This window comes from Pogonomyrmex barbatus, unplaced genomic scaffold, assembly GCF_055798465.1.
Source record: "Pogonomyrmex barbatus isolate J1 unplaced genomic scaffold, ASM5579846v1 scaffold20, whole genome shotgun sequence".
NCBI lineage: Eukaryota > Metazoa > Arthropoda > Insecta > Hymenoptera > Formicidae > Pogonomyrmex > Pogonomyrmex barbatus.
Window position 1 is genome coordinate 1,180,928 of NW_028297117.1, and position 17,089 is coordinate 1,198,016.

Here is a 17,089-nt window from a genome sequence, read left to right on the forward strand (position 1 = left end):
GACAGTAAAAGTTTAATGACTGGCGGTGTCGTAAAAGCGAAAAATTACACTTGATTATTAACTGTTTACACTTTTTTATGATTCTCATAATGATAATGTCAGATTTTTTTTAAGTTGTTATTAGATTAAATATATTTATTCACGTCAACATAGTTATTTAGCTAAAACATGAACATGAACATGTTTAACAAACATGTAGTTGATGAATATGAGTATTTATTAACATCACTATGAATTTAACACGTTTTAAATAAAAGTCATACATCTTTTGTAACTTTTAATATACATAGAGTATCGTACGTTATTGTCGCGAGAGAATAATTTGTTTAGAGATGAATAATTTGTTTAACGATGTGACATCCCACAAGATAACTGTGGAATAGCTTGTTTTATTAATTCAACGTACATATAAACTTGTTTTATTCAACATGAGATTAAATAGATATATAGATTATATAATTTATATGCTTTTTTTCATAAACACAATTGTTATTTGGAATCAAATATTTTGTAAAACAATCAACTCTCGATAAACGTGTGAGAAATCTGAGTCGGTAAGTTAGTATAAGCTGATAAAATGGCCCGCGTATTCAGGCAAGGGTTATGTTATCTGTTTTATCAGAAAGTAGTCAATAGAATATCATCAAGCGATCTTATCTCTTTTCAATGTATGTAACGCATATTATATAGTATGAAAAAAATAAAGTAACTGATTTTATATTTATTTATCATAAAATAGATTAAAATTGCAGTATGGAAATTTTTAGTAAAAGTTTTTAATAATTCATCAATTTTCATATTTATATTGTTTAGAACAAATATTTTACATGAAATAGTATTATTAAATATTAAATATTCAAGAATTATGTATATATGTATGTATCTACATTGATTACATACAGTTATATCAACTATGATTATGACTCAGAATTATACATGTTTTCGTGAATTCCATTCGAGCGTAAACAATTGTGCTTGCGTGAAAGCAGATTAAAAGTTCGAGTGCTAGGAAGCTAAGATTAATTTGTTACGATTTATTTAATGGCATTAGATTTATTACAGTCAATTGAGCATTTGTCAAGCACGACGTATATCTAATAATTTTCTAAGGATTCTGTGAGAAGTTTTTGTATGTGCGATCAAACTTGTCGGTTCTCGTAGTAAATTTTATAGCAAGAAAAATATTTAAAAATATTTAATATTTATATTAATATTATATAGTTTCCATACTTGCAGAATTATTCGTTACGCTTAATAATTAGCGTATGCTAAAATCCGTATGAAAATGCAATTCAACGAAATAACAAGTTATCAAGAGAATTTATTGAAAATATATTTTATTTAGAGTGGATAGATAAATGTTGATAATTTACTGAAATAAAAATTGCATGAAGATAAATTGACCTAAATAAAGATCGATTGGGAGAACAAGTGTTCGAATGGGAAATTTATTGAAAGGCGAAATGGCGAAACGGAAGATCTATGAAAAATATTGACCTAGTTACGCGACTGGATACGGTCAAGCCAAATTACAAGTCAAGTAATATCAAATCTTTTATGTAATAATTTTAAAATCTATTCGAATAATTTTCCTTTCGCTGAATTTTCTTTGATAAATGTTCATTTTGATGAAGTGTTTTCGAATAATTTACCATCCAATTAAATATACTCGGTAGTGAGTTACTTCGTTCCACTTTCCATTACATAGTTCAAATTTCCATCTGATTCAGTATTTTCTTCAACAAATAGTTTCTGATTAATTATAATTTAGTGCATTTATCACTGATGAACTTTTCGTATATTACGAAATTGTGTTATAAATATAGATAGTATTTCATTATTACGTGGAAAATTTAGTCATGGATGATGTTTAGGTCATGGATGATGTTGAAACATTTTTAAATTAAAAGTAAAACGAAAAGTTATAATGTATTATTTTATACAATATACTCTAAGTTTCTTTTAGAGAAAATCCTGTTAAGCGATATTGAATTAACTGACAGTAATCGTTTAAAATAATAATATTTTTCCATAAATAAACGATATATCGAGAATGATGATGCAGACGTGAGTTGCAAAAAGAAATTATAGATTTAAAAATAACATTCCTAACATTCTGTAATTGAAATCAGAAATTTATATTAATTTATTCATTATCAACGTATCAGGAAATTGTGGATTTTAAACAAGCGGCAAATCTCTCCTTGCTAAAATTATGATATTAATTGACTTTGTTACACGTGATTGTTACACGTGATTTGATCAATTCTTAGTAATGTTTAATATGTAATAGACTTTGGATCGGTGATCGCTAATCTTATCTGCGGCATAACTAATGGACATGGTGTTCGCATCCGTGTCGTGCGTGACACTTTATACTTTATACTTTTATATTAGATGTGTGCTCTAGATTGCAGATCGTACGTAAGATAGAAGTAAATTTGTACGCCGCTGCTCTAGCGCAGTTTACGGTAAACAAATACCGTTTGAACGACAGTTGTTGCTGTATCGAATCGGTTATATGACGCACGTTTTGGCATTCTCTCTGCAGTTTGCTGAAAGTTTCGCGGACTTTTGCTAAACTACGGACGACGTGTTTTCAGCCGGATATTAATCGACGTGGGTGGCAGATCTTACGCATTTACATATTAAGTATCTTAAAGTGACGTATACGTTCACTGCGTCTCATTTGCTCACTCGACTGTGATCGATTATTTCCTATAGGGAAGAGATCAGTTCATTTGATTTTGTGTACGCATGTTGTCTCGATTGAATGTATTGTGACGCGGAGCAAGATACGTCAAGACATTCTTGTCTTGTTGTATTATTTTTGATTTACGGATATCATAAATTTCTTAAAATAGACTGTTTGAATTTGAGATCAAATATAGTCGCTATTAATCTTTTTTAATGATTAAGGAAAAGAGTACACACGACAGAAATTAATTTCTCATGCATTATTTATAATTTACATTTTTGTGATATATTTTTGATGCCAAGTATGCCGGCTTGATATTCTGCTTATTTTTTAAATGTGTGAATCGCATTTGTAACTAACATAAGATAAGAGATGAACCTTTTAGCGATAAGTGCGCAATCAGGAAAACATAGAAATATAATTTTTGTAAATTTATACAAGTTTTTTTATTGTTGTAAATAGCATGTCCTCTGTGAAAAATATATGTTTAGCGTGAAGATCGATCGTTAAACCTATCGATAATGGTCTGTACATCGTACCTGAGTTTTCAACCGTCTGTTCGAATCGCATCATTGCTGGGTTCATCAGCAAGCCAGACGCCAATTGCAATCCATGAGAGATTAGGTGCACGAGAATCGTTATTATGATAATAACGTATCCCCAGCCGCCTTCCGGGTAGTAATGCTTATTGAGCGTGATTTTTTTTCGAGCGTTTATCGCAGTGAAGGATTCCTCTGCCTCCTCCGCATTCTCAAGTTGATCGAACAGATTCTCAGATTCGCCGCCGACGCTGCCAAGGCCTCCCTCGAGAATTAGCTGCTCGGAGAATCTTCTTCTCATGATGTTAGGCGTAATCGGAATAGCGCTATTTTTACGGGTAGCGGAAGTAGCATTGGCACTTGGAGCAGAACGTTTATCGTTAGTAGCGATACGCGCGTTTAAAAAAGATTCGTTAGCAATTCGGGATTCGCTATTCCTCGGGGCTTTAATATCGATAGGTGCGGAATTTTCGGGGTAAAATGGGACGATTGATTGTGTCGCGCGGGCTGTCGCTTTCGAAGATGTTTGCGGACGGGTGTTGCTGGCGATGATTGGTTCTGTGGCATCGTTTGAGGCATCGGTGGTGCTCTCGCGCTTTCCGATTGTATCACCAGCGAGCCGTTGCTCGGAGAGCCTGCGATTATCTGCGCGGCCGATCTTGCAGCCGCGCAACGTATACGAATACGTTTGATCCGAGTACCGACGATGGGGTATCGGACCAGCGGCGATCGAATGCCGACGCTGGATCGTCGTCCCGTTGTCTCCGATGTCGACGTTTTGGTAGAGGCTGCCGGCCGAGTTTCTGCCGGTGGACGGCGGCAGGAAGCTCTGACAAGTCGACACGGAGTTTCCGGAGTCCTTCCGCCTCGCGGTAATTCCCTGAACGGATTCTCTGGCGAAGCAAGAGGATGTGGACGAAATCTTCCGGCCCTGACACTGGGTGCAACGACACCGGCACTGGCACGCGGAGAATTGCGCCAGGAAGCAACGACACCGTATCATACGTGATAGGATCTCTGGATGCGCCAGGAGCAACTCGGGCATCTCGATCTCGCTCCATGATTTCGCAATGTCGCCGGAAGACTCCCTCGTCAACGCCCGTTTCGAAACGAGACTCTCGCTCGACCAGCGAGTCTCGGATTCCACGCTGGATATTTTCCGCACGCTGCATTCGCGTTGCCGGCAGCAACGCGCTCGCGTTGCATCGTCACGATGGGGATAGGATTCCTCTTCCTCTGGTTCTTCGTCGTCGTCATCATCTTCGCCGAGTGAATTCTCTTCGCTCATAGCCGCGTTGTAAGAGCGGCGACGTTTGCGATAAGCGGGTTCCTCGCACGGCGGCCTCGCCGAGTCAGCTCGTTTATTCATTTCGCGGTTCGTTTCTCAAACTCGTACAACCGAGGCAGATGTCTCAGCCGCTGAATCCTCGCGCTAAAGAAGTGATGTCCGAGACGAAGTTATGTTATCGTCACCCGCCGTCGTATCACTCGTCGTATCGCAATATTTATTTGAGCCCCAATTATCATATATTTAAGTTAAGTTGTTCTTTGTTTGAAAGATAGTATATTTACAGAATATACGTTTATTTTTTGCTCTTATCTGTTTTCAAAATAAAGTTTAATGGATATCCTCGGGAAGCTTGAACGGTATAGCAGCAACGCTGTCAACACACCAGAAACGTAAAACACTTTTCAAGTTTTATTTTTATTCGAATTTTTCACTTTTGTAATTGGATTCGCGTAATGATACATCTAACGAAAAATTAAACTGAGTATTAAGTTGCACCAACAACATTGGTAGATTTCCAACGAGGACTGTTCCTGACGCGTAAAATCCAGTGATGTTTTGTGGACGCATCGCGATGCTTTGCACGCGTAAGGCCGAACGTGAGCTGCACGACGCGTTTCGACTGTCGATTCATTGTCCTGATTTTTCTGGCACGTACACTTTACGATGTTACATGGTAGATACTTTTCTTACGTATGCATTAATCCCGAAAACACTATGGGCCGGATGAAAAGTGTCTCTACCTTTCCGGAATAACTGATGACGCTAGAAAATATGAAATGATGAAGTTGCTACCGTTGAGAATTTATTATATTTCTTATTAAGCTTATAAAATTAAAAAATTTGAGTTTATTGTTTAGATTCATACTATTTTTTCATTTACGTTAAAGTTAATCTTGTTTATTACATTATTATGTTAAAAAATTTGTCTCAATTTATTTGATACGTGAGTTCTTTTGTACTTTGTGTGTCGATATAATTGAATAAAATTTCTTAAAATCTTAAGAAAATAATGAAAAATAATACTTGAAAGAAGTACTGTCATTATTCTTCAGAATCAAAAGATTGTAAAGATTATAAGAAGTGCATTCCAAACATGACAAAGAAACAAATTGCGGTCAATTTATAGGAACTTGGCCAGTGGGAAACGCGGCAAGAAAATCAATGTATGTCAAAGGTGCAAAGTTGAGAATGAGTTCGATCCCAACTCCAACTATTGTTATTGAGTTTCTTTAGAAACAGTAAGCATTATTTCCTTTTGATGTAACTTCATAGCAGACTTCATTTGAGGTAAAACTTTTACGATTATTTTATCCCTATATAATTGCAAAGTTTGATTAATTTATATAAACTGAATATAAACTATATTTATTTTAGATAAAATTTCTAGTAAATAATTTTTATGATATTCCATTGCTTGACATTGATTTAAAAGAAAGATTTAATGATTTAATAATTTTTAATAAAAACATTTTATTGTTAAAGTATTTAAGATAAGAAAAATTATGAATTTATTTAAAATAAAATCAAATATATTTTAAAAATATGTAATATATAGTATTACATATAATATTACATATAATGTAAGTAATTATATTAATTATATTATAGTAATAATGTAAGTAATTAACGATATATTAACGATTATATTTAACATTATATATACGTATTTTATTATATTATTTGATCGAAAGCATGAGGATGTCATAGAATTTAAATTTAATATAAAATTTAATTAAAAATTATTAGAAAATTAAAATTTAATTTTTATTTTGCAAACGATTTTTTAAAACAAAATAGACTCTTATTATATAATTATTCTTCTTATATATTTATAATCTATATATAGACTCTTTTATTATAATTATTATTATTATTAATATTTATTAAAGAAAGTATAGCAAAATGTAATATTACATAATAGTATTTTATTTCAACAATTTGATACATTTTTATTAAAAATGATTATGAAACGTAAGTGACAAATATGATAAATAGAATTTGAGGGTCACATATTGATTGAAGATATGGGTTTTTTGAGTTTTCGTCTCTTGGCTCGCTCTGTGTCCATAGTACCTTTGGGTATCGCAAGCATATAATTTATGACGCGACCAGATTTGAGAGGGGTCGAGGTATGTATAGTTACATAAAACGTGATCAAAATATGATCTGGAGACATATCCAGGTCAGAATTAGGATACTATCATCGTCGAGATTTACTTCTTATAATGATAAATAGCATGCTATTAGTCCTTGGAGAAACGTGTGAAAAATGATAATATTATTTCTGTAGAAAAAGACGAAATATATAACATTAATTTTACTAAAAGTTTATGGTTAATGAAAAGACAAGGTATTTTTTTAAAAAATGATGACGTTGCATTATTCAAGTTCTCAAAGTTGAAAAATTCTGATTTGAGATTTACATATTTAAAAATATTAACACAACGTACGACCAAAATTTCCATAAATACATTTTTCATAAATTTTCATAAATTTGCATTCATAATTTGTAATTAGCACGTCAATGGTGGTCACTGACGTGATTAATGTTAAATAATTGATGTGATACAACATCGTTAGTATAAAGAGCTAATTAATTAAATTTACGAGTATTACCTACTAAGAATTACATTTATTTATTATATTACACAAAATACTATTCTACACTTTTATAAAGTTAATTTTTGATGTGTTAAAAATATCAGACAATTTTTACCTGCACTATGCAGCGGGGGATGCCGAAATTTCAACTCGGCCGTGATGTACCAGCATCCGGGCGCGGCAAGTTGCAGACCCACCCCGATGAAATGCACCAATACTGAACACGTGACTATGACGTATCCCCAACCTCCCTCGGGATAATAATGTCTTCTTAGAGTAGCCTCCTTTCTGAAGTCCGCTAAACATCGTGCCTGCGACGGATCGTCACTTTTTCTCTCTTGCTTCAGCTTTTTGCCATCTTTATTCATATTTCTTGTTTCCCCAATTTGGCAGTTTCCTTGCCAGATATCTTTATTTTGACGTTCCTCGGTGCGTGTTTCCTTTTTTTTGCATCCGATCAGACCATCGCATCGAACACCGCGCGCGTTCACCATTGCCCCATCATCGTTTTTCTTGCTTTGCGAAGGAGAACGAGAGGGATCGATCTGCGAGCGAAGGATACCCTCTGACGTACACTTTGGACAGGCATGGCGATCATTCTTTGATAAGAATGACATGGATGTCACATAATCGTCATAGTCTACCACCTTGATATGCGGTGGCGATAATGCGTATCTCGCTGAGGATATGGGCGAAACGATAGTTTGACATTTTTTCCCCGCATTATCCGTTTCTCGCGTTTCCGAATTAGTTGTTTGCGCATCGTTTACTATATGGCATTTCTCATTTGCAATATTTACTATAACATCAAAGGCGTTTGTCGGTAATGAAGGAGATCTGTTTTTTATTTGCGCGGATGCATCTTCAAATTTTTCCTCGGCGTGTAGATCTTTCGAAAGCAACTTTGGGAAATTTGTATCCGATGTGGCGCTTGAAATGGAGTCCTTTCTCATATCTCGCGTTCTTACTTCATCAATCTTTACAAGCGAGTAATCCGATCTGCATCTTGATTGATTTCGAAAGACGTTTTCTTCTAACACGATGACCGCATTTTGATTAGTTGCAGTTGTCTCGATTAAAGAAAGGCTGCGCGGCATGAAATATTGGTTGGAGTTTTTCATACTCTTCGTCTCGTTATTCATGTCGGATGAGGTCTCGGGGAAATTCGCGGGTTTCTTATTTATAGGTAATCTTCCATCGATTAATCTTCGTTTTATCATCACGGATGTGACTCCTCCTGGGGCACATCGATCTAGGAGGATGACTTCTTCCAGGCAATTAGACCGCGGCGCAGTTTGTTCCAATCGATATACTGTTTCGCGGCTCGTTGGGATGATAGTAAAGGCACGAGATAAGGGATCGACGCGCACCTTCACTTTTTGCGGCGCTCGATCGGGCCAGGAACTGCTATGCCTCATTTTATTCTGTCTGTGTATCATCATGCTATGTTAGCAATTTTTATGAGATTTATGGTCCACTCGGACGAGCACGTTGTTGGGTGAAATGATTTTTTGTACCTTTTAACGGACAGACAACTTTTGTTCTCGGAAGTGATGAAGATTTGATAATCCGCCTTGCCATATCGACGATCTGTATCCATGCGGAAATAATAGATATTACGAGCGATAGGAGAATCTGCCGGGAGTACTTAAATGTAATTTGCATGTGGCTCGCATTCTTGATGCAGTATACGCGCAGGGCACGCGCATACATGTACTCTTCGTGGTAACCGTGCATATTTTATACCGTGTCACCGGCGTTTACGACGTTCACTCTATATATTTCCACTGGAGCGCGTTTAAAATAGACCAGAGCGAATTTGAGAAATCAATTGTCTCTACCGTATATAATCGCGAATAATTTCAAGATGAGCTCGAATTAAAGAAGACTTGATGTCCGCGACGAAAAGCGTAACGAAATATTAGTTAAATCGCTGATTTTAAGGATTTTAAGGATTTTCGCGAGTTACGTGCGCCGGATATGACTATTGCGCGAATGTTTATTGCGCGAGATAATGATCTGTAACATTCGATGATGGAAAGATAACTTCCGAAATGCAAGCGGTCCTGGCGGATGCGCCAGGATGACTGTCACGCACGTGCTGCTTACTCGCGATCAACCCTCTCTCCGTGTTCTCTCTCTTTCTCTTTCCCTCTCGCTTTGGCGGATGGCAGGCGCATGCTTGCAGATACTCGACGAATCGCGAAAGTTGCATTTTCCAGCTTTTTTTGTGCTGCAATATGAGTGTTGCTCGTGTTGCATGTCTTTATGTTCCTGATTCTCGTTAAGTTTACGGTGCGCGCATAATTTATCCGTATATTTCCCGCGAGATTTGTAGATTTAGGTCTTGATCTGCGTTTTACTAACAATTAGGAGATTTCTGAATCTCTTCTTTCACGTATACGAAATAAAAAATTGTAATAAAGAATTAGTACGGTGTGAACTTATACGAATAAAGAATTCTAGAAGAATGAATCAAGTACACACGTAAACATATTAAAAGATAAAAGTAGGTCAAAATATTCTTGGATACTTTCATTTTTTGTTTCGTCTTTTGAGTTTTATATTAAAACTATTTTTTTTATAAAATGACATGTTGTCAGTTTTAATTGACTGGATTTAATTGATAAATACAGCTTGGTAAATATGAATAGGCGTAAACGTGCCGTCGTACGTTTTGTATGCTTTATAAGTTTCAAACGACGTCTCTAGTTACATAACTCATAAAATATTGCTATAAATATATGCCCGCAGGGATGACTGATCCGCACAGTCATTTGGGCTTAGCGAATCCACGGACCCGAGCTCATCATAACTTTGCAGACAGTTATATACTTAATATCCACATCTATATATCTTATAAATTTATACAAACACATGCTTTTATGAATGATAACGCAGCGAATAGTTGAAGAAAAGTAAAAATCAAAGATGAACCAAGTCTTTTAGTAGTCAGTTATTTAAGTTTATTATAAAAAGATTTTATATAAATGTTTTACAATATTTTAGAATTTATTATGATATTACAATTAGTTATCAGTTGATAAAATTTGAAATTTTTTTTTTAAAGTTACTCTTTTATATTTCATAATATAAAATAGTATCCTTAAGATGTAGTCTCTTTTTTACAATTTTAGCTTTATAATATTTTAAATTACAAAAACATTTTATCTCAAAGAAGCCCGCATTATACGTTCTTTTGATACTGAACGTCCTAATTTGTTTCGCAATGGAGACACTATAGTCTCGGAGAATTCAAACTTGTTTCCAGAGAACTGTAATGCTATTATGCTTTCCATTTACTCCTCATCGTGTAGGATCTGACCTACCTTTTCAACCCGTGTGATCAGTCCTTCGCGATAATATGAGGAAAGCCGTCCGAACAATGAGATACAACTTAAGGCGGTATCGGAAGGATGAATTTTTGAGGAAAACAGTAAGTTGGATAACGTAATTTAGAAGCAAAAATATAACGCAGAGAAGAAATCAATTTCTCGAGAATAGCGACCTGGATTATTCGAAGAGAAAAAGGAGAAAGGAAATCATAAAAATTCACTCGCTCGGAACATTATTCGCGACGATGTCATCATCGGCGAGGTCGACGATCATGCACGTTTGTTTGACAGCGAGCGACAGTAATAATACGACTTCCCGTGTTTTTCTCGAGAATTACACCTCAAGTTGGCGTCTTGTTCGAGCGAGACTGTCGCGGCCGAAAAAGTCAGGTGTGCGCGACTGGCGGAGACATTATTACCGAAGATATATGTGAATTCCATGCGGAAATTTGCTAGGAGGAAAGATAAAATTTGAAGAGGTCGTTGTCGTGACGTAATCATCTTCTCGTCGTCGGCGAAGGGTATGGATCAGGAATCCGGTACATCCGGTAGTATACCGATAAATTTAGGCGGGCGATGAGCGCGTGCAGCTCCTCTTAAAATTTGCGTGATTTATCGCTGCATTAATTCGAGAATCGGTCTTAGCTCTGGCATCCGCCAGCGAGCGACGAAATGTGACACCAGTGCGAATTTTATCACGTGTTGTCAGATGGACGCTTTCTCGCGGATACTTTGTTAAGTGGAGCACGGCTTCTCGTTGTGCCGCGCGAAAATATTCTTTCGCGATCGAATTAACGCCCCTTGCGCGAGACGCTCAATGGGACCCCTCAGGCGTGACTTAGCGAGATTACTTTGTCAGCTTGGAAAAAAACGTTGTAACTCAAATGCCGCGGATATAAATCAGTAAAGAAATACGTGCGCTAACATACACGAACTGAAGGATATAATGACATTTATGATAGATTGGGAGTTCTCAACTGAAATTTTAATTCCCGAAATTGTACACTTTCTGTGGGAGTGTTAATTCGTTTATATCCAACATTTTGTTTTTGCTGATAATTATAAGAAGTCTACACAATGCAATTGTGTTTAATCATAAATATGCAGTAGCTACTTTCACAATTGGATTATACTTTTTCTAATACGTAGCTGTAACTAAATTTTTATACTAAAGCGTATTTCATTTTGCGGATGTTAAAATTTATTCTAGTTTATTAAAGCTTTATTTTAACCTTTTCGGTAAGAATTATATAAAAAGAAGATAAAAAATAACAAAACTAAATAAAAATAGTACTAAATTTTTGGAAACCGAAAGAACTTCTTCAAACTCTTACTATGTTAATAAAAATCGTGACAATGATTGGTAAAAAAATGAGCATATTATAGGTTAAACAAATTTATTCAAATTGATGACTGGCGTGACGAGGCTAATCTTAAAGTATAAGCGAAAAATCGGGAACAGGATCTGCACAGTGTAATACTAACATAAGTCTGCATGTTTAATAGTTGACGAGTTTCTCTCTATTTTAGCGATACCTTATCAGGTCAATCTGTCTCGCTTGCACGATATATTATTATATGTAACTGGAACGATCTTGATGCGTATGTTACTTCTCGGTGCTTGCTCGTAACGCTGTCATCCTAAATACCGATAGCAGCTCCGCCTGATCGGTGTATTTGGAGAGTACGATGGAAAACTTTTCTCCATTCTTACGGCTATCATGTCTCTCTGGAAATTTGTGAGTTCGGTTACTGCACTTCGAAGACGCAGCGACATTTGAAGAATCGGCGAAGCGTCACCTCGAAGAGTGCTCGGCACGCCGTGAATGTCTGCGAATAATTTCAACGTTATACGAACTCACTTATCTCTTTCTCCCTTGAACGGAAATGGCATTCCGCTTTTATCTTCGTTCTTTGTAACAAGTTTGAGAGAATGCGGATACGACGGTTTCCTTATGATCTATTAAATCTAGTTACGACCTTGATCACGTATTCGCGCGCGCGCTCGATACGAGTCATAAAATTTGTCTGGGAGAATCGCGGTCGCATTTCAAACGATCGTACCTTTGTTTGCTTCCGTCGTCGTCGTAGCATTTATCTCGTGTCTCGGATGCTCGCACAGAAGTCATTTCCATCTTCTACGATTTTATCGGTGAAAAATATGTTTGATGGCGACCGCGCCGTAACGCCGTTCCGCATCGGATGAGTCAAGCTAGTATCTAATCAGTCGATAACGACGGCGATAGAAGTTTCCTTGGGGCCGTTTGTGCTGCTGAGGCATTTGACCTGCGTGTGGAACGAGATCTTGAACGCTAATGGATGACCACCGAACTGCCACTTTAGCGAGATTGAAACTGTCGTTCACATGTACCGGACATGATGGATGCGGTGCTTTATAAAGTCGTTCGCTCCTCATACGTACTCGTTAACTCGAGGGACTCTTACCTTTCCTGTGCTTTCCTTCGCGTAAATAGCGCGTTCGTTTCATCTCATTTGATAAACGTGTCAGACGGTTGAGGCCACAGCGGCGCGAAAAGCAGTTCTAGCTGTTGAAGGCATTTGAATCTTTCGAAGCGCTCCAAAGCCTTGTGCCTTGAAAAGCTATCAGCCTTGCTTTTGTTCGTTTTAGACGGTTTCCAATTATTGCGTTCAACCATTACAAACTCAAGCATCAATCTTGAAGGCACATCAAACATGCTATTGTCATTTTAAATACTTTTCAATTATTGCGCCCAGCTGCAATAATTTCAAGCATTAAGACCGAAAAGCGTGAAGCTTGCTTTTGTCACGTTACGCTTTTTCCAATTATCATCTGCTCGGTAATATAATTTTTTACTTATCAACGCCTGAAAAGTGTCAGGCTTGCTTTTGCCATGAGAACAGCCAGTATCTCAGCTTTTTGTCTTTTTACATGTCTCAGATTATTGTATCCGACCGTAATAATTTTAAGTACAACACTCGCGAGAAACGTCACCGTTACTCTTGTCGTTTTAAATTACTGGTTGTGGGCTATTGTTTTCTAGGTGACCTGTTTCATTCCGAAGGGGACAACACGAAGGTAGGGGAGTGCTTTAGATTATTTCTGTACATTGAACTTTAATGGGATTATTCAAGACTTCCTGCTTTATACTTTATTAAATTATATTTTTACTTCCTGCTTTATACATTATTAAATTATATTTTTTCAAGTTTCGAGGATTGTTATTAATAAATACTAACTAAATACTGAATGAATTTAACGAGTTTATCTAAAGAAAAAAAAATTACATGTATTTTGCAAATTGTATGATTTGTTAATTAAGTTTCATCGTTGTTAACTCGAAACATTGGATGCAAATTTAAGATTTCGATTATTCAATATCATAGGAATTATTTCAGAGGTATGCAAGAATAGTTAATAAATAACAAGAGGCGAAAATTTTGAAAAAAATTTTTATTATTTACAACATCACTTTAGTCTATGGCAGGGCATCGAGATCGGCTAAAGCAATCTTCATCCTCGTCTTGAGCTCGTCTGCGTAGCGTAAAGCGGATTCGTCGATTCTAACGTCCTCCATCAGGAGATCGCAATCGAGATGTTGGCTGTCGCAAGCTCGGTGATGATGCTTGAGCACATCGTTTGAGTCCAGATGATGAGCCCGTCTAGTGGACGGGTTCAGCGTGGTCAGGGCGTAATGATTGTGCACCGTTAATGCACGCCTTGTGGAGACGAAACTTTTCACTGAGTCGCCCTCGGGCGAGATACTGGCCGTTCTCATGGTATCCAGATAGTCCGTATACTCGGCCGAGCGACGGAGTTCCTCATCGAGTCCGGTCAACCGATCGGTCTGACTCTTGTTTTGCAGTTCGGGAAAGAAATAGGCATTTCGTACCGAATACGAGGCGAAGTCTTTAAAGTTTCGGCCGAGTTTCGCGCGTTCATCCAGTAGCAATTCGTGCCAAGTCTTTCGGCGCGTTGGCACGATTGCCTCGTCGATATCGATTGGCACCACGAACTCTGACCGGTGGAGATTTTCATAGAAGCAGTGATTGTACGGGATCAGCTCCATTCGCCTCTTCGTCCAAATATCCTCGCTGAAGAATCGCCTTCGGGCCGCCTTCTCGTTCGGCAAATCACCCGGCAAATCAAGCGTGAACCATCGCACCACATTCGATCGTTCGTACAAACGTAGCACCTTAAGTACGTTCTCATGCACGTTGAATACATAGAAATAAAAGAGCTTGGCGCCCAGAATACGGTGCAGCTCGACGAAAGCTATTAATTTACGCGATATGTCTTCGTCGAAGTCTAACCCTTTGATGCACAGAGTGAACTGCTGACGCCTCTTCCTGTCGGCAGTGATCTCGTCATCGAATTCCGAGCGGGTCGTTAAACTATGACTAGCATTCCCGTAGCAGGGACTCGGGCCCACGTAAATCTGAGACGTATGACGTATTGAACCGTCCAACGGCAATTGACAATTAACGAGAATTCCGGTATAACTGTCCGCTGCGTCGCCCCATTCGTCTAACCAGATTGTCGAAACAAGCGCTTCAACGCTTAACGACCGTATTCTCCCGTACTCCCGGTACCTGAAATATAATAAAACCAAGACACTTAATCTATCGTTTCCGATTGAAAGGACGCGTTTTTTCCGCATCAAGAATTGTAGCGGAAAACATCCGCACGCAACGATGGAAGATATTTATAGAGGCATTTAAAGCGACATTTATAAAGCGATCTTTCAACCGTATCATTCATTTTAAGCGAATATGCTCCGTTTCACGCCGTTGTTAATGTTTACATTACTCATTCCTAGCGTTACTCGAAACGGCTAAATCGTATGCGAAGAGGAAGTTTTAATTCACATTAATGAAGTTTAATTTCGTCGAAATTAAAAGTACGAAATAAATTAAGATGTATTTTCCCTAATATATTTGTTAATAATGCGCTTGTACATGTTCCACGTTATAAATTCACGTTAAGCCTGCTATAAAGAAACACGATTTCCAGCATTTTTCTTAAATATTCAAGTGGAAGAAATACGAACAAACAGATGTTGAATAAATTTTAATTGATAACATTAAGAGTTAGTTGAGTTTCATTTGCCATTTCTGTTTATTAAAATGATTAAAATGACAGTTCATAATTACATTTGCTAATTAAGATTTAAGTTACAGATTTAAAGTACAGCGTGTAAAGATTTAAGTTACAGCTTTAAAGTACATCGTGCGTAAATTTTTACAGCTTTAATTGATGTTGATATAATTTGAACTAAAGAGATAGAGAAAGATATTTATATTAATAACTTTAATAATATATATTTAATTATAAGCCCATTAGATCTGTAAGGAAACGTTGATACTAATTTAACCGATTTGTCGTGATTTGCAAAGATGATCATAGCGTGCGTTTATGAGCATCCTTTACTGATTCTCTTTCCCCTGATACTTAGCGTTCGTCAGAGATAGAGTAACGGGCTATATCGCAACGTGAAAAATGGCTCACCATATAGTGCAGAAGAGCGCGGAGGGTGACAGGGCTCCTCGTTTAACGCCAATCACTCTGATGCTCGGGTAACCGGTGATTCTGAGGTCCAAGTGGGCGCTGTACAGGAAGAGCTGTCCCGGGATTGTTTCGAGCCATTTCGTGTCGGGCAACTCGTTTGCGTTTAACATCATTTCGCGCGTTCTATTACCGTCGCATTGCTTGGTGGGCCTGTAATCGAGTGCCAATCTTCGGGCCCACGAATAAGCGACGATGCTTCTTGTGCCCGGTGGTTCACCTCCTAGAACATGCGGAAAGAATAATGCTAAGCGATTGTTTGATCGGAATGAATGGAGAAAGCGTCCGGAGAAGTTAATTGTGGGGCTCGGTGAGAAGAATACGTGCCAACTCACGTTTTTGCTAAGAGAGTAATGCACGCGTTCTCTACTAAGTATTATAGAGTCGGCACACTGACTATCTCCTCGTACCGAAGCTATTTTTGAAAGTGTAATTAAAATTTTCGATTTTTTATATAATTTAGTAATTGTAAAAGGTATGTAACGTTTGTATCTCGCCAATATATTTTGCATATTATGAAAATATGTCAATTGTGTTATATGCATATATCACACGTAGAAAAATATCAATGTCGGATTAACATCGTTGAATTAACGCTGTTATTATTTTATAATTCTTTTTTACGATAAAATGAGGTATTTTGTTCAAATGTAACGTATGTTTTTACAATAGAATATATCACGATTGCTTCCAAATATTTTTAATAAAATCAACTCCATTAAGCTTCTTAGCTACAAAGCTACATAGCTACAAAGAAATACCATCAACATGGAACCTATAAATATGGATTAAATTTTGTAAGCTTCGTATTCAATCGCCTTTAGAAAATATAAACCGCAATGGAAAAAGGACAACTTGTTATCTTTTAATACCTAGAGAAAATATTGAATAAAAATTTGCAATAAATTTAACATCATAAACTAAAAGATTGGAAATGAATAAAGTTGCGAATATATATATATATATATATATATATATATATATATTCATCATATAAAAATTTCATTTAGAATCCATGAAATTATCTAATTCTAATATTTAATATGTCTAATGCTTTATATAAAAAAATGCAAAATTTAG

At 36.8% G+C, this 17,089-nt stretch overlaps 2 protein-coding genes across 3 annotated transcripts in view; both read right to left on the minus strand.

The window, feature by feature from the left end:
* Positions 1-9,226, minus strand: part of LOC105432276 (uncharacterized) — a 69,873-nt gene extending 60,647 nt beyond the window's left edge. Inside the window, exon 1 of the mRNA XM_011647011.3 lies at positions 7,245-9,226. Within this exon, the coding sequence (XP_011645313.2) occupies positions 7,245-8,571 (1,327 nt within the window). The 5' untranslated portion in view covers positions 8,572-9,226. The remainder of the gene's footprint in view (positions 1-7,244) is intronic.
* Positions 9,227-11,844: 2,618 nt separating this feature from the next.
* The window catches only part of LOC105432275 (uncharacterized), an 11,139-nt gene continuing 5,894 nt past the window's right edge, over positions 11,845-17,089 (minus strand). Inside the window, exons 2-4 of one of the 2 annotated variants that reach the window (XR_016139440.1) lie at positions 15,953-16,232; positions 12,529-15,036; positions 11,845-12,294 (exon numbers count right to left, since the gene is read on the minus strand). Coding sequence is in view for 1 of the 2 variants with exons in the window: in XM_011647010.3 (XP_011645312.2) it covers positions 13,923-15,036; positions 15,953-16,232 (1,394 nt within the window). In the remaining variant the exon portion in view is untranslated. Of the gene's footprint in view, positions 15,037-15,952; positions 16,233-17,089 lie in introns of both variants that reach the window. The other variant, XM_011647010.3, reaches the window with a different exon arrangement.